At 35.0% G+C, this 20,802-nt stretch overlaps 1 protein-coding gene across 8 annotated transcripts in view; it reads right to left on the reverse strand.

Annotated features, from left to right (window-relative positions):
- The window catches only part of KIFAP3 (kinesin associated protein 3), a 178,893-nt gene that overhangs the window by 78,183 nt on the left and 79,908 nt on the right, over nucleotides 1–20,802 (reverse strand). For all 8 annotated transcript variants that reach the window (XM_023640529.2, XM_070267657.1, XM_023640528.2 and 5 more), the window contains one exon: nucleotides 16,796–16,958. In XM_023640529.2, coding sequence (XP_023496297.1) covers nucleotides 16,796–16,958 — 163 coding nt within the window. The remainder of the gene's footprint in view (nucleotides 1–16,795; nucleotides 16,959–20,802) is intronic.

Below are 20,802 nucleotides of genomic sequence, written 5' to 3' on the forward strand. Positions count from 1 at the left end.
CTCACTGGCTATAAATACAGAGGTCACAAGTACTTCGATAGGATTTCCACAGGAATTCACTGTTAATTAGCTGGATCATTATTTGAAAGTGTTACTGAATTATCTTAGCAGTTGTGCAGCCATACCCAAAAAACTGGTCATTGCCAGCTGAGGGCAGTTAATGCCTTAACAAACTGGTCATTAACTCCAGTAACTGATTTTGTGGGAATTATTGCACTTATAAAGTACATTCAAGAGTTTTTTTTTTTTCTTTTTAAAGAAATTTGCAGCTGTGGTTCAGCTGCAGCAGCTGAAGGAGAAAAAAATCCGCTCTCTGGGCTGCTCTCACAATCGATTTTCTGCCAATTAAAGGGCAAACATGTGCTGATGGGTTTTGAATTTTAAAATGTCTTCAGTTTTTTATCTCTGAAGTGATTAGTAAAAACACCATTTAGCTACTAATTTTGTAAGACACTTGGGATTTTCCATTCACAGTTCAGTCAAACAGAAATATGAGTTCTGAACACCAGAACTTAAAGCCAAATTTCCACTTCTGCAGTAGACCCAGCCCAACACTTTGTAAAAACAGAGTGAGAACACAAATTATGAGCCACATTATTAGCCAGATTCTCATTCCCTCTACACTTCATGCCTTCATTCAAAGTAGAAAACTCCCTTTGAAGTCACAAAGGCTCCATGAAAAGATAAGAGAAGTGGGAATATAAGCAGCCTTATATTAGAATAGAGCAGCATTAAGGTGATATATTACCCCTAGACAGTCTACGTTAATACAGCGTACTTCAAAAATTGCAAGTGTCTTTCAGTTTACTATAGAGTTAGAGCCCCTAAAGCTCTATCAATACGGTGAAAATGCCATAGGCAAAACCACCACTTAAAAGGTAACTGCAACAATTACTGAACATATATATTGACTATATTGAAATATACTAAAAATATATTGAAGGCATACTAGAACATATTTTGTACATGTTTCCATATAATTTTACGTTTAACTTATTACAGCACAAACTGCAGATACATATCCAGTACGACTGGACAGCCTTAGTTAAAACTTGATTTGGAGAGACCAATTTTTAAGATTGCAACTATACAGGACAGTCTTCTGTTTTATAACAGATTTATTCACAGACAACTCTAGCAAAGATTCGAGATGAAGAGATAAAAACTGAAAGTTTTTAACCATGAGTTGAGGGGAAAAAAAAGACAGAATTTATAGATTACAATGATCAGTATAAAAACAAGTATAACAACAGTTTTGTAATACAATGGTTCGTGGATAAACGATTTTGGTGTCCAATTATTTAATTTAAAAACTATAACGAAAGGAAATTGTAAATCTACCATTAAACTTACCAGCTCTGTCACATTAAGAGGTACTCACTAAATAAGTACTCTAAAATTCAACACTTTTGATATATTTTCATCCTTTTTAGTATGTATAACTGTACATTTTGCCACATAGCTTATTTTTCAAATATTTTCAATTATTTTATTACCTTCTCTGTAGTATTCTTTTATTACAGCCAGAGCCTACGACAACAACTTATTTATAATATACTCTACAAAATATGCATACTTGCAGTACAAATGATAAGGACCAAAATAAAGCCCTCAACAATGACTGCTTTCTAGCCTACAGGTCCACATCATTGACTAATGTGCTTTGGTTGGCTTTTACCATCTAGAAATGGAGATACCCCAGGCAATATTCACACATAGAGTATTGGAACCAGCTGGTGACAGAAGAATCCTAAGAAAAAAGGCTTCTTGATTTAATTGGGAAAACAGGAGGAAGCATAAATTTTACTGCCATTAATAACTTCAAGCAATCTTGATATGACTCTACCTCACCCTGACGGCTAGACATGTGCTTTTTGTTAAAGTGTTTGCCACATCTGACCCCCATTGTTTGCTCACTTGATCAGGTAAGAAAATGTAGGTTTATTTATAGGATAAATGAGGCCTATTAAAATTGAGAAACAGTGCAGTAGTCTGAGGAGCTGCATACTGAAACAGATGTGCGAAATTCCATAACAGTTTTGTAATAAACAGGCCAAATGAAGTTATTAAAAAAAATCTACTTAAGTTTCTTAAAGAAACCATCATAAAGCCAATCTAGTTTTTAAGAAGACAGGAAACACCTCCTAGTTGGAAAACGTTATTATTCTGACCATTTCCAAATAGTTCTTAATAAACAAGCCAGAAAAGGCCATCTACAAAATATTACTCTTCACAAAATAAAGACAAGCTTGATTTCTTCATTTTATGAAGCTTTTGCTAAGTTAAAAATTAAGTCATATTGATACATCATGAAAAAAGTAAATTTAACATTATAGAGGAATTTCAAAGGTGTTCAGAACTTAACTTTTTCAATTTTGTTTTAAGGACAAATGACAGAATGGTCAAAGGAAATAACCTTTAATTTTTAAGTGATCAAAGTTTAGGGTCCAACAGTATCTGCTCTGGCGGTCTCCAACAATAAGGGAAATCAGACTTGTCTCAACCGGAAGAAATCAAACATTTATCACTTAACTCTTGACCTGGTCTGACTCCCTACACGCTGATAAAATCTTTCTACAGCCTTAGAAAATGTCCTGAAACCCAGATTACCTAATATAATCTAGATCAAGATGAATCAGGTGCCATTAAAACCATTCTGGGTCTACTCACAGAATGCAAAAACATTTTTATCAGTTTAGAACACCTCAGAAACTCTAATTTATCTTCCAGTGAAGAGAATATAGTCTAACATTACTCTGACTAAAATTTGGATCCTTTTTGAAACGATTCACGTGGAATTGTGAAGAAGCCATGACAATGTGCTACCGAATCTAGAAATCCTAAATTTTCTGCCATAACCAATAAAACTAGTTTTAGCACAAACCAGCCATGCAAATTAGCATAGACTCATGACCCTCAAATTTCAAAGAATCAAAATTTATACAGATAAGGATTTGAATCAAGATTTAAATTACGGCTCAACTTTCATACAAGTAGTATTCAGTGCCATATATGGATCAATGACCAGTGTGGTTCTGGTGATTATAGGGCAACTTTAAGAAGGATGTCTGAGCTAATTAACTTTTTTAGTTAACTTGCACACAGAATCATAAATTATATGTTAAAGTGCCTAATACAAGTTAAGCACTTTATGAATATTTATTATGAGTTTGATCTTTAGCTATTATAATTATTGGAAAGCTTGGTAAAATCTCTAGGTAACACTAGTAATTCCTCATTTTTTAGGAAATATTCTCATTGCTGTTTATAAATGAACTAAGGAAGTATCCCAAGGCAGGGTAATTTGTGATGCTCGATTCAATATTATATGGCCTTTAAATACTTTAAAAGAACAATATGCTAAACTAGGATCAAGCCTGTCATTTCATTGATCTGAATAGTGCTTTTCAAACTATCTGTAGTGGAGGAACAGGTTTTAATTTTTTCTCCTAATGTGTCAAAGACCAATACTTTCGTAAAGTACAATAAAAATGAAATTAGACAAAAGATATGCAAAATAGAACTTAAAAATTTGTATTATTATATTCAGCAGACATAATTTTATTTGCTATAAGTGCTTAAATGCCATTCTCAATTTCTGGATTTACCTATTACAGACCAGTTAACAGTCTATGAATGTGCATTGGTCTGTGGACCACATTTTGAGTATCACTGTATTAGAAGACTCCTCCCTTGAATTTACTAAAGAAATCTATACCATATAATGTAAGTGAAATTAAAGTGCTACTTCAATGTTTAAAACAAATCCCCTATAACCAGACCTAGGAATGCAAGATACGCCCCACTATTCAAAAGTTCGCTTTATGCCACTTCACTTTTATGAAAGACCTGCCATTAGTACTTGTTTTTGCTAACAGAAAGAAATCTGAAGAGGATTTTCACTTTTCTGAAAAAAGGCAAAAAGCACAAATAACGTTCAGCATTTGTTTTGCAACGAGCTGTTACAGAGGCTAAGCAGTGAAGCACACTGTCCTATTTCAGGCCTTCCACAGCAGCCACAGCAGCCACAGCAGACGGCGAACCTCCACCTTCCACGTGAGGCAGGCAGACATGGAAGAAAGAGTAGACGTTAGTGACCGGCCTGCCCTGGTGGACTCAGAAGGTGATGAGATGTTGGCAGACGACCCTCTTCCTCTCTCTCCTACACCCCAGTCCCCTGCAGCTCCCACCACCCCAGCCTCCGACAACCTAGCCTACCGCACGTCCTCACCACCGCCTCTCAGCCTTCCAATGTGCTCGCTGCCTTCCTGGTTCAGGTAAGTGAAACTACGTGGTGTGCACGTTATTTCTACCTTCTGTAGGCTGTGTATTTATCATATCGTTCCTGCTTTTACTATATGTTAGCGTTACTTTAGGCTTTATTTATAATTTGGTATGATTTGGTAGGTTACTTTTTGGGGTCTGGGAACACTCAAAAAATTTTCCCATATAGATTAATGCTAATTGCTTCTTTGTTTTATGCAATTTTGGCTTATGAAAGCTTTCATGGGAATGCTTTACTTTCAGATAGTGAGGGAAACCTGTAGTCAAAATTGCAAGGCAAGACTTTTTTCTGTGCTCCTCATCTTTTTCATTCAGCAACCATTAGCCCCTCAAGCCTTCCCCTTCCTTTTCTTCCTCCTTATTAATAACATTGTATAAGGCTTTCTAGTTATGAAATAAGTACCTATTAATTCTCTCACCTGATTTGCACATCAATCCTATGAGATAGGTCCTATTTTATTCCCCAATTTTCCAAGCAAGACAAAAGGCTTCATAAAGATCAACTGACTTGCTTAATGTTACTCAGCTAATAAAGAATGAAAGGAAAGAAGACAACTCAAGCTCAGGTCTTTTGATGTTCATTCCTCTCATGTGTTCCTTTCATACACTAATCCATCTAAACACCCACCAAATATTTACTGTGAATCTACAATGCGCCAGGCATTGTTGTTGGCACTGGGAATATAGGAGTAAATAAAACTGATACAACTTTACATTTTCAGGGAGCTTCTAGTCTTTGTCCTGGCGTGGTGGTAACAGTTGGGTGAGTGATGAAGACAAATAAACAAGATAATTATATGAAAGGCATATTATGTGGTGATTAAGTGCTATGTAGAAAAATAAAAGGATAAGGAGAAAAAAAGCATCACAAGCCAAGGGCTGAAATTTAAGTAGGATAAACTGGGAGCAAAGCCTGAAAAAGATGAGGGAATGAACTATGCAAAAAAAACTAGGAAAGGACATTCTAGGCAGAAGGAACAGGAAGTGCTAAAGTCCTGAGGTAGGAGTATTCCCATTGGGTTCAAGGAACAGCAAAGAAGCCAATGTGCCTTCAGCAGAAAGAATAAAAGAGAGAGTACTAGAAGTTATAGTTACAGAATTCAGGAGCCAGGAGAGAACATACAAACTCTTGTATGTAGGCCATTGGTTCTTCCTCTGAGATGGGAAGTCATTGGAGAGTTGTGAGCAGAGTCATGACATGATTTAATTTGAATAAGATCAGTCTGTTGTGTTATGTTACGAAGAGACTGGGGCACAAGGGCAGAAGCACAAAGGTAGTCAGGATGCTACTGTATTAAACCAGGAAAGAGACGATGGTGGCTGGGACCACAGTGGTAGCATCTATATTTTGAAGATGGCGCTGACTGACCTGACAGATTGGATGTAGGGTAGGAGGGAAAGAGAAGAGTCAAGGATAACTTCCTCAGTTTGGGCCAGTTAACTAGAAAGAGGAAGTCACCATTTATGGAGATGGAAAAGATTGTGAAAATAGTGGGTTCAGGGAGGGTGTGGAGGGGTGGGGAGGCTCAGGAGCTTAATTTTGAACATGTTAAATCTCAGATACTAATAAGGCACCCAAGTAGTAAAGTTTGGAGTAAGGAAATCAGAGAAGAGGCTGAAATTATCTATCTTTCTATTTATATCGGGGAGTCATCAGTATAGATACAGTATTTAAATGGAATGGATGAAGTCACCGAGGGAGTAAGTGTGACAAAGAAAAAGTGTGAGGACTTAGCCCTGGGGGGTATCCTAATGCTTAGAGACTGGGGAGATGAAGTGGAAGCAGAAAAGGAGACTGAGAAGGACTGGGTACTTAGGAAAACCAGAAGAGTACTGCATCCTGGAAAATCAATGAAAAAAGTTAAAGGAGGAGAGAATTGTAATAAATGCTGTTCACAAGTTGAGTAATATGAGTGCTGGGAATTGACCACTGGGATTTAGGAATGTAGAGGTCACTGGAACTTGACAAGAGTAGTGTGATGGGGTGTGGGGACAGGAGAGGAGTATGAAAGCCTGATTGGAAAAGATTAAAAAGAGCGTAAAACAGTGAGGGAGAGAAGTGAGAGAGAGAGAAAGAAATTGAGAGGACGAGAGAGAGAGGGCACGAGCAGAAGGCAGATAGGAAAGGAAATGAATGCATACAAAAAGGAAGAGAGAAATTGAAGACATGAAATGAAGACAACTCTTTTGGGGGCATTTTGCAATAATGAGAAGAAAAGAAATGGTATGATAGACGAAAGGTAAAAGAGTAAAGTGAGAGTTAAGAATAATCTTTATTAAGATTGAAGAGATAATAGCATATACGTATATCAATGGAAATATTCTACTACAGAGGGAAAAATTAATGATGTGGGACAGAGAGGAGAACTGTTGGAGCAAGAACTTGAGTAGGTGACAGGGAATGAGATGGGGAGGGAGTGTTGGCCTATGGTAAGAGTAGGGGCAAGTTCATTCATAATAACGGGAGAGAAGCAAAGTACAGACACAGACGCAGATAGGAGGGTAAGCATGGCAATAGGAACTCATGGAAGTTCTCTTCTGACTGCGTCTACTTTCTCAGTGAAATAGGAAGCAAAACAACAATGAACTGAGAATAAGGATGAAGATGAGGTGTTGGATTTGTGAGAAGGTAGAGGAATGAAATTTCTCACCTAGGTGAGTACGGGAAAGACCAGACAAAGAAAATGTAGTGTGATTGCTAGGCAGCATTAAAAGTCTAGTATTGGTTAATTATCCAGAATTTACTCTATGCTGCTGTCACTCTGTGCTCAGGGTCTCCCACCTCCATCCTCCTACACCATGTCACACATTCCCCACCCACTTCACAAAGCATCAAAGCAACTGTTAAGAATGACTCTCACTAAGACATGGTTGGCTGAACACTCAACTGTCCAAAGGGCAAGGCAAGAAATATAACTAAATGTCTAAGTATAAGAAAAAATAAAGATTATCCTAGGAGAATGGGAGGGTTTGCGTTGTACATCGAAATCCAAATATAAAATTAAGAAAACATACCTTGGCAAAGCCAAACATGTCTTCTAGCTGGATTTAAGCTGCTAATTTGAGACTCCTCGTGTATTATTATTACAAGGAGTGTTCGCATTTAATATCAATTAAAATCTTTAAGGAAATGCTCTAATTCACTGATTATCAGAGTATGGTCTGAAGACCCCTAAAGAGGATTCAAAAAGTCATATCCTTTCTATAACAATACTAATACAGTATTTTCGTTTTTTAAACTCTCGTTCTTTAAGAGGTTACATGACATGACATATATGACAGACATGGAGATTTGTTGAGGGACATATGAGAGCCAGCTGTTTTCTATTAAACCTGACTTTAAAGAGTTTTGCAATTGTAAAACTATGCCACTCCTCTCACTAATTTTTGTTTTATTTTAGAAAAGTTATTTTTCATAAAAAAATTTGTTAACATGTAGCAGGTTTGTTATTTAAAAATGAATAAATATTTAAAATTTTTCTCAGTTTTAATTTTGAATATAATAAACATCCATAGATACAATCCCCCCATAAACAAAAGCTCTTTGGGGGTCCTCAATAATTTTAAGAGTGTAAAGGGACCTTGACACCAAAAGTTTGAAAACTGATGTTCTAACCATTGAATTCCTACAGTCTCCAAATAAACGGAGAAGACTTACAAAAGAGCAGAGAAACTCTGGAAAGTGCTGATTGCCTACAATTTACAGGGAGCTACCTAATTTGCCTAACTGTTATGTTAGCTGTGCTTATTCTATTTTTATTTTAACAAATGCAAAAATTCACATATGTAGGATAAGACCTGTATATTTTATAAGGTTTATTCCCTTGAGTTTAAATTCCTTGGAAAATCAAGTTAAAAACTGAAAAGCCGACATGAAAACCCAGAACATTACTCAATTTAAAATACATATAAATATCATCCACAAAGGTAAAAAAAACCCAGCATAAGCAAACTCAAAATTGTCCAAAAGAGTTCACCAGTGAAATCTGGCAGCTTTTTTTTTTTTTTGGAGGAAGATTAGCCCTGAGCTAACATCCTTTGCCAATCCTCCTCGTTTTGCTGAGGAAGACTGGCCCTGAGCTAACACCCGTGCCCATCTTCTACTTTATATGTGGGACGCCTGCCACAGCATGGCTTGCCAAGAGGTGCCATGTCTGCACCCGGGATCTGAACCGGTGAACCCCTGGCCTCTGAAGCAGAGTGCTCGAACTTAACTACTGCGCCACCAGGCAGGACCCAAAATCTGGTAGCTTTTTAATAAAATTATTAACTAGGCACTCTGTAATACACTGTCTCTGTCATCATGTGATGTTAAGCTTTATGCACAAACCAATGTCGTGATGAACTAGGCTCTTCCTAAGAATACGCTTCAGTTGTGTATTTATGCTTGCTTCTGTGCTAGTATCACCCCCAAGCACATCAAACAATACTCAGCTTATGAAACATCCAAAACAAAGAAACTAAGTGCAAAAACATTATTTGCTTGGTGCATCAGAAAAAAGCTAAGAAAATTTAGTTTTTCAAGTTACTTTTGAAACATTATCAGTGCAATCTCCAGGGAAATGAAGAATACACTATGACAAGGAATTTCCTTGCCATACCCCAACCCAGGATATTCTGACATAAGGAAGCACTCTTGAGACACATCAAGGTCAAACGGCTTAAGGACTTATAACAAGGGAATATTTTTTTTAATGATCTTTACTCTAGGATGAGCCAAAAGATCTTTAAACACTTTTAAAAAGTTAACTCGAGATCATAAAAAAAACCTGAACAAACTAACAACTAGATAAGTAAAGCCAAGCTCTCTAGGTCCAATTCAAGTTGCACATAATCGTATTTACTGAAACCATTGGCTATGATAGGTCTCCCAGATGGTAACATAAAGTTACTAGGCATAAGAAACTATGTGTTAAGCACAAGGATGAACAGAACTGAAAAGATTTATAAATGATACTGAATTAAGAGATAAGTTTAGGATCCTTATAAAACCTTAGCAAAATAACATATCAAAAACTGAAATAAGAAATGAATAAATTTGGTGGATTTAAGAAAAGAAGAGCAAAGGAATATTTAGATATAAGATTTTCCATGGACCAAAATAAAATTTTTGAAACATTTTGAGAGAGAATGCCTTCTTTATGCCTACGAAAAGATCAAAACTATTCAAACAAATCAATTTCAGGAGAAGTAAAGAAAGAAAATTTTAAATATTGATTTCTAAAATTCCTTATTAATCCCTTTATGTGTCCCTGATATCAAAGGAAAAGCCAAAATCAAAATTCCTAAATGAAATGCTTTAGATGATAAAACAATATTAAAATAATTTTTGGTTCAATTGCATTACAGTTCACTCAGAGCCTCACATGGCAAAAGAGCTGAGCTATATAACACAACTTCTCCTCTGCTCTTTAATAGTTATTCACATGACAAAACCTTTCTCAATTGTAAACACTTTTTCATTTATTCCGCAATTCTCACAACAGCAGGAGTCGCAATGTACTAGTTAAATGTTTCAGGATACAAGAGAAGAGGATTAAATGTTCATACAGCCCAGCTTTATTAGAGCCTGAAAGATTCATGATTCATTGTACTCTAGTTAAAATAATCTATTATTAAGTATAAAAAGATTTTTCAGTTATGGGGTCCCCAAATAATAATAAAGAAAACCTACTTAAAATCTGATAGCATTTTCAGTTGAAACAGCATCCCTAAGAAATCACTTCCGAAAAGTTCTACCACATGTATAGCCCTGTAAAAGTGCTTTTGCATTTTTGCATCTTTTTAAAAATAAGTAATTTCTACACATAAAGTGGGTACTTCTTTAATTCGGTCATCTGTCAAACTGAACATATACTAAACAATGAATTTATTTGTAATGAAAAAAGCAAACTGACCACTCATGTTGCACTGTACACTCTTTAATTCCTTCTCCATGACTACAGTGAAGAAAATGCACCCCAAATTCTTTAAATATTTGATTTACAGAAGGTTTTTTTCTACTTCAAAAATAATTTCAATTGCATAGAATCACTCCAAGTACTTGCCAAAGAATAACCTAGAATAATTTAGATTATCTACTGCTCAACACATTAAAAATCCAGCAGAGACAGTGATATTTCTGAAGATTTGAAGGGAGAGAACTCTAACCACTTCCCCTAGTTCAATGATTCCCAACTGAACATCAAATCAATTGGAGGACATAAAATCAATGAGTAAGTCATAAGTAGAATAAGAGGATAGAAAATATAATGCACTGCACACAGAAATGGTAAATACTGCCTTGTGAAGATTTTTTAAAATTACAAGTATTAAACAAAGTGTATTATATCATAAATAAAATATGTATATTAATATACACATATGGATATAAACACATACATATATACATCACATACATATGTGAGTATTGAGTTGCAATGTAAAGTATATCTTACTTATAGATTGGGGTAAAAGATGTTTGAAAGTTACTACTCTAGATCCCTTTAAAATCTATGCCTGCTATAAGGCTTCCTCACTATAACTTCTATATAATCATAGTGGCTGAAGATCAGAGATATTAAATATATCACTGAATAACTCAATTGAGAAGTTCAGTTTATTGTGTTAGGAGTTAATGATTTAATTTTCCATACAAGTGAAAAATGCGCTAACAAATACAAAAATGACCATTCTAATAATCACTTATCAGGAAATCATTTATGTACTAAATGCAACCTCTTTGAACATAGCAAAGAGTACAATCAAGCAAAACAAGTTTCTTCACAGTCAAAAGAAATGTTACAAAGTCCACGCAATAAATGTTAGTAGGAAGACAACCCTTTGGGCATTTGTTTGGAATTCATTTTTAACAAAACACACTTCAAATAAATTCAGTTGTTGGTTTCCAAGACCACAGATTAGAAACACATCATTAGAGGAGAGGAAAATTGCTGCTGGTACAGAAGAAATGAGAAGTGACAGCTACGGACAAGAGGGAAAAACAGAAAAACTGTATATAAAAATTCAAATATACATGGCATTCTGGGGCCATTTAGCAAAATGAAGTACTTGAGCACAGCAATATTTACAGCCTTGTATAATAAATTATCTTCAGAACTACAAACTTGGATCAATGATAATAAAAACAACAATAGCTAATAATCATATAGCACTTGAACCTAAGCACTCTGGCACCAAAGTCCATGGTTTTAACCACGACACTATATTACTTCTCAATAAAAATTTAAATTATTTTCATGGTATTAAGGTAAATTTAAGAAAATACTTAAGAAAAGAAAAACGTAATCAATTTTTAAAAGACCTTCACACAAAATGATTAAATACCCTTATGGTATAAGCCTAGAAAACCTGCTTAACAAAAAGACCCATTTCTGGATATCTATTGTTTGTATTCCACGTATTTTTACAATAATTTCACAAATTTATAATTTCCTAACATTAACTGCATTATCTTGTTTAACCCTTTCCTATTAATATGTACCATTATTATCTACGCATGGAGATGAGAAAACTGACATACGGGTTAAGTAATCTGTAAAACACCACATAGCAAGTAACTGATGAAGCCAATATTCAAAGTCATATAGTCTGGCTCCAGAATTCTAGCTTTTAATCAATGTGCTCTGTGTTACTACAGTTGCTAGATATACTACATATGGTAGTATTTGCCATAATGTCTCAGGATGTACTTTTTAGGATAGTCTGGTAATCCCGGAATTACAGCTAAAATTCAAAAAAACTGAAAAACACCTGTCAGGATTATTAGGCTGCTTGCTTACTAATGTTCCAGTTCTAATCCTTCCAAGCATTTCCCCACCTCCTTAAAGTTTGGTATAGCCATGTGACTTGCTTTTATCAATGGAAATGTAAATAAAAATATGTTTGTCACTTCAGAGTGGAAGCCTTTAAGAGAAGTTTACAGTTCTCCATTTCTCTATTCTCCCTCCCCTGGTGCCATGGTGACCTGCAGGCTCTACGGTCTGGGTCTTTTACTGATGCTAATATGGACCAACACTTTCTACTTGCCCATAATGGACATAGAATACCAACAAGAAATACATTTATGTTGTATTTTAGGCTACAGAGATCTTACGATTTGTTTACTAATAATCATAGCCTTGTTCTCTTAACTAATAGACTTAACAGATAGGTTTTTCCCGGGAAGGGATGAACAAAAGGGCCATTTTTAGGAAACGATAAAACAAAAACAACTCTGAAGTTTATAAAATGGTAATGTTCCAAAAGTTCAAATTGAGTCAGTTAGGTGGAATTTGAAAAATGTTTTTTTCCATTGGCTCAGCTTATAAGGGGCCTGATAAAGAGTAGAAAATAACAGTGCCATTAAAATAATTAAAAGAATATGAAATAAGTAAATAGATCTAAACTTGTCGATATTCTGAACACATAGACATATTGAAGCATTTCACAGAAGTTGAAGGCACTGTTCTCTAGTATATTTTAATTTCTCTTCAATATGTACATTTTCTCCCTTTCCTTGATCCTGGAATATCAGTAGATAGTCTCTTTTGTTTACTATGTATGATTGCCATTGTTTCCATGGCTTGTAAGTGGAATTAAAAGGAACAATTAAAAAAAGTTATTAAGCAAAAGACATGAACATTTGAAAAAAAGAAACTGCTTAAGTTAAAATTCAGTGACTTGCGAGCCACAAGAGAGGAGAAAAAAGAAAGTATGACATACTGAATCTTTACCTAAATAGGAATGATTTTAGAGCCTACTTATTAGTCCTCAAATCAAAAGTTGTCATGAGTCTATAAGTGAATATTGGTTCCTCACATGGCAAAAGAGCCAAGCTGTAACCAACTTTCTCTGCTTTTAATAATTATTCAAATCATAACACCTTTTCATGTTTTTTTTTAAATTTATTCTCCAAGAAAATTTTTGTGGATATTTTTATGAGTAATGTAATTTAGCCATCATCTATTTTATTTACCATAAAAAGATAAGCTGAAAGGTTACTAAAGCAAGCAAGCTACCCATAAACATCTCAGCATAATCATGTGGCTTTCAATTAGTTTTTACGGATCAGCCAAGAACAGAGGTGGAAACTTTTAAGATCACCCATTTCTACCTATGTAACGTAATGTTAGAATAATACTAGCTTCTTATTCTGCTAGTGCAGTAAAATCTGATGCCCTAGGAATTCATAATATTTCAAAGAAAACAATGAAGCAGCACTTTGAAAGAATGATTCAAAGGAGGTAAAATGTTTTCAGTTGCTCTTCCTACTCAAAGCTTCATTTCTCTACTGCATGAAGATTCCAAGATCATCACTGCCTCTCGGTAAGTCTAAACTTGCTGTATTTTTAATGTATTTGTTGAAAAGAGAAACCATATTTCTCTGACTGTTATGTCTCTTTTAGTGGTTTCCTCTTTGCACTTTTATTCACCTATTGGACAAGTTTTTCTTTTTTAACCCTTATTACCTCTCCTAAGTGCCAGATCTGCATTTCCATCTCCTCATTGAACATCTTTGTCTAAGATGTCTCCAACATGTCTCAAACTAAATTCATCACTGATTCCCTCTAATTACTTCCTTCACACTTCTCTATTTCTGTTCCTGGCACTAGCAATCTAACAGTCACTGAGTTTTATGAGTTCTTTCTCTCCCACTATACATGTTCCAACAGTGACAATGTCATATTAAGTCTACCTATGATATATCTCTTTTGCCCTTTCCTTTTGCCTGAGATCTCACATATTACCTCTTCTCTAATCAAGATTTTCTTTACCTCTTGTCTTGCTACTACAATAGGCTATTATTCTCATCTTTAGACTCTAGTTCTCGTCCATCCAAGAGAATGATGTCAGATTAATTTCCCTAGAACAGTACTGTGATTATGATCTAACCAGCTCAAAAACCTGCAATGATTCCCACCACCAACTATTTAAGTATAAGTTCTTAGCATAGCCTTAAGCTTCATAATACCACATAAGAGCATAAACCCATTTTTTTTTCAAACGTCTCCCACTATTTCTTACTTATTGTTCTTCATGCTGGCCTAGCACCATCTATGCCTTATGTAATGTTGATCATTTTATCTGAAATATTTTCTACAGCCTCTATTCTTCTTCCTTTGTAAATATCACCTTGTTAAAATGAAAGACCTGTCAATGCCCCTCTCAAATCGCATTTTGTCTATGAAGTACAAATATGGGAACATTCTCTTCTTGAAATCCCTGTATATCTATAGATTGAAAAATATTTCTTGGTAGTGCGTAGTACTGTGCTTTGCCATAGTAGATTACCAACATTTTACTGAATTAAATTGGATTAAACTGCATATACATCACAGGGAAGTAAAGATAAATAAGCTACTTAGTTTCTCAACAAAGATTTAACTTCTATGAGAAGAATATGTACTCAAAGATAAGTCAGCAACACTTATAGAATGTCCACTCTACATGAAATAATAATAATAATAATATGATGATGATGATGATGTTGGTAAGAAAAATGATAATAGCTAACATTTATTAAGAAAATACAATGTGTCAAGTACTGTTCTAAGCACTTTGCATGTAATACCTCATTTAATCCTCAAAATAACTTCAAGTTTGTTATAGTTATTATCCCCACTTTAGAGATGACGAAAGGAAATCAGCGTTTGGATAAGTTTGCCCAATGTAACACGGTTAGAAGTAAACAGTCACAATTCTAATAAGACAATATGACTCTAGAAATTGAGCTTTAGAAGAGATGAAATATCTTATGTTTTGGATACTAACATCTTATATCCCCAAATTACTATTTTTTAACAAAATATGAAATGACTATCCTATGAGTAATATCACAAAAGTCCCTTTTAAATCATTTGTTTCATAAAAGTAGGTGACGGGATACTGAAAAAACCAAATAGACTATGAATTCCTTCAGGACAAGGACTGTAAGTTACTCATCTTCATACACTGAAAATCTGACCTAATGTTTGATACATAATTCTGTTAGATTTATGATAAATGAAGGATCACATGAATTAATTTCAAGGCCTATCAATTTTACTTTTAAAGCTATCCAGTTTCCTCACTAAATGTTCGTATTCCTTTGGTTCCCCAAAAGAAATTTCTGAAAGTGCTCCTCAATAGAGTTTCTTATAAAATGTATTAATAAAAGTCCTGTGCAATATTTGTGGACTGGCCAATGGAACAAACGTTCTTGGACTGAATAACAGACTAATGAAGATCCTATTCTGAGAAAAACAATAATAAATAAGTTTCCTTAAAACTTATTTTTTAAGGGTACTTGGAGAACTGGATTTTTTAATTATAGCTCTGCCTAGTGTACTTAATTGCAGTCTACTTAATATAACTATACATAGTACTTTATTATAGTAGTTAATAAATCCAATTTTGGCAGCAGATCCACCTGAGTTTGAATTTGAGCTCTGCCTTTTATCAGCTGTGTAATCCTGAGAAAAAAATCTCAGATGGGGATTCCATGAAATAATGTAAATAAAGCAAATAGCAAAATGACTGGAATAGTAACACTGAATAAACGTCACTACTAGTATTATAAAGAAAATAATGATGATGTCATTGAGAGATTAGATTCATAGATATTAGATAGCTAAGAGGAAACAATGTTAAATCATTCCACTACTATTGGTAACTGTTAAAAATACTTGAATATAAGGAGAAAGCTACAAAACAAGAATGAAACTGTAGTACAGAAACAAAGGAACAGTCTTAAAAGATGAGTAAGAATTTGTTTTCTGGTTAGGAAAGAGAATGGCATTCCAGGTAGAGGCAAAAAGGAGGTGGACAGGCACTCAGGCACAAAAGAGCTTGCTTAGGGAACTGTAGGGGGGTCAGTATGGACATAACATAAAGTATACGTTGGAGAGTAGCAGGTGCCTATAAAGAGAGACATTGATCAGATCATAAACGGTTTTTAATACTCTGCTAAGAAGCATTATGTATGAGCACAGAAGAGTTAACTCTTGAATCCACCCTTAACATATAGAAATCTTATTAACAGCTAAAAGAAAATAATGTTTCATAAACTGAATCCTCCAAAACAAATATTCTCTAACTCATGCTATTTAAAAATTCTCTTTTTTACTTAATGACAAAAAGGGTCCCCAAAATGTGTATACTCGTATTTTAAAAGCATGAGAAAATATTTTAAAAGCATGAGAGAATATAAGAACTTAAATGACATCTGCTTTTTAAAAGAAATGCTGAAGAGAAAATAACTTTTCCTTCTTGCTTCCTGGGTAGTACCATTATATTTTTACTTCGGTTTCACTTTCACATAGATAAATGAAGTCAGGAGTTAAAAGTTTCTATTCCATTGCATTCTACAGCACCATGGAAATCCTGGCACACATCATCTTTCATTCATTCTGTTTACTTTTATTATTAAGTTCCCAATCAAAGAAGACATGCAGAATGATCTTTGCTCAACAGACTTTTCAACACAAAGCTCAATTTTTCAACGATGTTGGAAATTCCAAGCAACACTATCATTAATTTTTAAAAAGCATACCTAGGAGTGCAGTGAGTTTGGGAAGCAGTCCAACTTGTACCATCTTATTCCTTAGCCCTGTGTCAAAGGACAGGTTTAGTAACAGTCGGAGGGTGATATTCAGCAGATCTTCATGTTCACAAGGTATCATTTTTACCAGTTTTTCGACAATATCCATTTCCACCTATGTAAAATAATAATACAAATGTAGTGAGGTACTGTTGCATAATCAGACAAAAAAGACTACAAATAATTATTTTTTCATTGTTTTTATCCTCATGTATATCTCTTTTATAAGTAACTAGTTGTTAATCTATATACTCTCATTTTAATCTATAAACTTCTCTAAAATCAAACTTTTGAGGAGAAAATATGAATTTCCACAACATTTCTTCCTTCCTTCACTTAACAGCATCAAATGGAAGACAAATTACATTGTGTCTTGGCCTTCAAGGATTCTACAGTCTAAAAAGAGAGCAGACGAATAGAAGAAATAATTAAAATACAACGTGATAAAAACAGAATGCACAAAGTATCCTGGAAGCAACGTGGAAGGAAATACTAAGCTATCTAGAAGAACGCAAAAGATTTCAAATTAGGAACAGAGTTTTAAAAAATGTGTAATATTTGCTCTCTGGTTAAGGCAGGCAAAGGCAAAGTAGGTAGAAGAAAAAGCCAGTGGACAGGCATCTAAGCATAAAAGAGCTTGTTTGGGGCACTGCGAGTGCTTTGGTCTGGCCATCGTATACAGTACACGCTGGGGAGTAGCAGCAGCCTATACAGACAGACATTAGACAGACGACAAAAAGCTTTTAATGCTTTGTTAAGAAGTTTAACATTTTTCTATGGGTTATAGAGTACCTTGGATTATTTTAAGGCCAGAGGGCGATATGGTTAGACTAGTAGCATAAAGATAAATATATTAATACATACATACATACAAACATCAACAACATATATATGTACACAAAAAAAGACACAAACAAATGAATAAGGCACACTGTATAGGACAGAATAGAATATGCAGAGATCAAAGGCAGGCACTTAAGAATGTATTGCATTAGACATGTGCGATGTGACTTGGGTCTGAAACAAAGTAAGGACAAAGAGCTAGGAAAAGGAAAGAATAATTTGAGAGGCATTTAGGAGATATGGTCAAAGCATTTGAACGGGAATTGAAGAGAAAGCACTGAAGATGACTTTCAGGTTTTTGGCTTGGTCAGTGTGTTAGGGGTCCCAAGACAAGTCCGAGGTTCAGCAATTTGCTAGGAGGATTTACAAGATTCAGCATATAGTCATATTCATGACTATGAGTTATTACAGTGAAAGGATGAAGAGTAAAATCAGAAAAGGGAAAACGCACACGGAGGCATAGTCCAGAAGAAATTATGTGTAAGCTTCCTAGAATCCTCTCCCCTAGAGCCACACAAGATATGCTCCAGCACCGAACTGAGACCGAGATCAGCACCCAAGCTTTTATTCGGAGCTAGTCACACAGAAACCCTCTGCCTAGAACAAACTAAAATTCCAGACTCCCAGAACGAAAGGCGGAGTTTAGCATAAACCACACTGCTTGTGTAAACCATGTTTATCAATTAGAGAATAGTGAGAACACTACTGAAATCCAAGTTCCCAGACACCAGCCAAGAGCCAACCTTGTAGGAAGGCCTACCTGAGGAGAACGGCCTCGGGCCCCTTTTCTGCACAGTCAATAAGGTGGATGTAAGTGTCATTAAGTAAGATCTGTACATTGAAAAACAAGTGTTGGACAAAGAAGATAAAAAAATATTTTAATTTTTGTCATGTTTAACTTGAGGTGATATTCGGTGGATACTTGGAAAATCTTATAAAACTCAAGAGAAGCTTGGCTATAAGTAACAGTTGAAACTCTAGGATAGGGATCAGCAAACTATAGCTAGTGGGTCTAATCTGACCCACCATCTGTTTTCATACAACACAAGAGCTAAAAACGGTTTTTGACTTTTACATTTTTAAATGGGTAAAAAAAATCAAATGAAGAATAATATTTCATGACACATGAAAATTATTTGAAATTCTAATTTCAGTTTCCATAAATAAAGTTTTACTAGAACATAGCCATGCTCATTTTTAATAGACTGTCCAGGGCTGCAATCATGCTACAATAGCACAGTTGAGTTGTTGAGACAGACACTGTATGAGCTACAAGACCTAAAATATTGACTATCTAGCCATTTACAGAAAAAGTTTGTTGACCCCCCAACTCTAGAAGATTATGAAATTGTTTCAAGAGAGCTTGTTTTAGAGTGAGAAATCACAGAGGACAGAAGTTATTTGGTAACATAAGCTCTGTATTCATATTTCTTAACATAGCAATCAGAAAAATTTGGTTATAAAAATACCTCACATCTTTATTATAAAACAATAGCTAAAAAGAAGAGAAATTATATAAAACTACCTATTTTTTTGTTAATTACCAAAAGATCTATGAATAATCTTGCTCCATTTTTCTTTTCTTGGAGATCTAAAGCATTTATTTATGCCACCCTTTCTATATCTTTACTGTAACCTTTCAGTGACCTCACAAAAATCACATTAATAATTGAGCCCTCAATATACATTTTTCCTTTCATTTCATGCCAAAGAGTAAACCAATTTTGTTTTCAAATGCTAAATTGACAACCCAACAATAACTTTTCCTTCAGACCTCTATCTGCACTCCATGGCCACACTGCAGTCACATCCTAGAGCTCTTCGTGAAAAAGTACAAATTCATCTCCCAAGACTCTCTAATTTGGTTCTCTTATTCTCCTAATTTAGTCTTCTAAGTGGCTGGGTCAATCATTCATTTGTTAACTTCTTAGAACAATTTCTACAGAGGTCAGTGACAAATATTTATCACATTTATACAAAATTGTAATTCTATCACTAGCTTCATTGATTACAGTGAATAACTTCGTTTCCAGCTTTATTTATTTATTCATTCAACAAAGATTTCTTAACTAAGCCTTGGGAATATACTGGTGAACAAGAAAGAAATGGTTCCTAACTTCATGGAGTTTATATTCTAGAGGAAGTGAAATACAGTAAAGAAACAATTACAGTTATTTAACTGTAATTGTATAACTAGTATATATGAGAAAACAGCAGAGAAACATGAGAGAATTTAAAGAGAGGACTGGATATAATCTCAGTGTAAGGAGTTGTCAAGGAAGGTTTCTCTGAGGAAAAATAATCTCCCAGATGAACAGAAGTTATCTGAAGTTAGTAGAAGAGACAAAAGAGTGGTCTAGATGGGAAGACACAGCATGTGCAAAGGCCATGAGGTAAGATGGAAAATACAGCATTCAAAGAACTCTCTAAAAATTGTCATTCTGACTACAATATGGAGAATGTACTAGAAGGAGGCAAGAATAGAAATAGATTAATTTAAATGCTATGGAAGTAGTCAGGCAGAAGCATTAGTGATTAAAAAAACATAGGCAGAACCTCAAACTTACTCTTAGGATGTAAAAATCTGGAAAGGACATGGTTCCCATCCTAAATGCAAGAAAAATCCAGATACAAATTCCTAACTTAAAAAAAACCAACAACCCATCAGGGAGCTGAGGTTGCAGGGAAATTAACAGGCCTGAGATAAGAGAAAAATAGGCACCCCCAAGGAGACAAGGGTCATGAGCATTGGTTTATATGGGGCAGGGCACTAGAGGAAAAGAGAGCTGGCACAGGAGTGGGTAAGAAGGTCGCACCAAAAAATTTTAAACAAATTGCTAACAGCCAAGTGTGAAGTAGCCTAAGATTATAGAATTCTGAAGCTGCTGGTGCTCAACGAGCTTGCAACCACTTGAAAGCTTTTTTGCAAGGGTCTTATCAGAAGGTCACAAGAAAAACTGGGGACAAGACATGGAAAAAAACTTCCCCTCAGTGGCATGGGCCTAGGAGAGGGCACAGTTGCCACTGGGGAAAAGGCATAAAACTCTGTTCAGATATTTTCGCTCTATTTCCCCTACAAAATAAAAGACTTAAGGCTCTTGGGGAAGTACACCAAA

This window comes from Equus caballus, chromosome 5 (genome assembly GCF_041296265.1).
Source record: "Equus caballus isolate H_3958 breed thoroughbred chromosome 5, TB-T2T, whole genome shotgun sequence".
In the NCBI taxonomy this organism is placed as follows: Eukaryota; Metazoa; Chordata; class Mammalia; order Perissodactyla; family Equidae; genus Equus; species Equus caballus.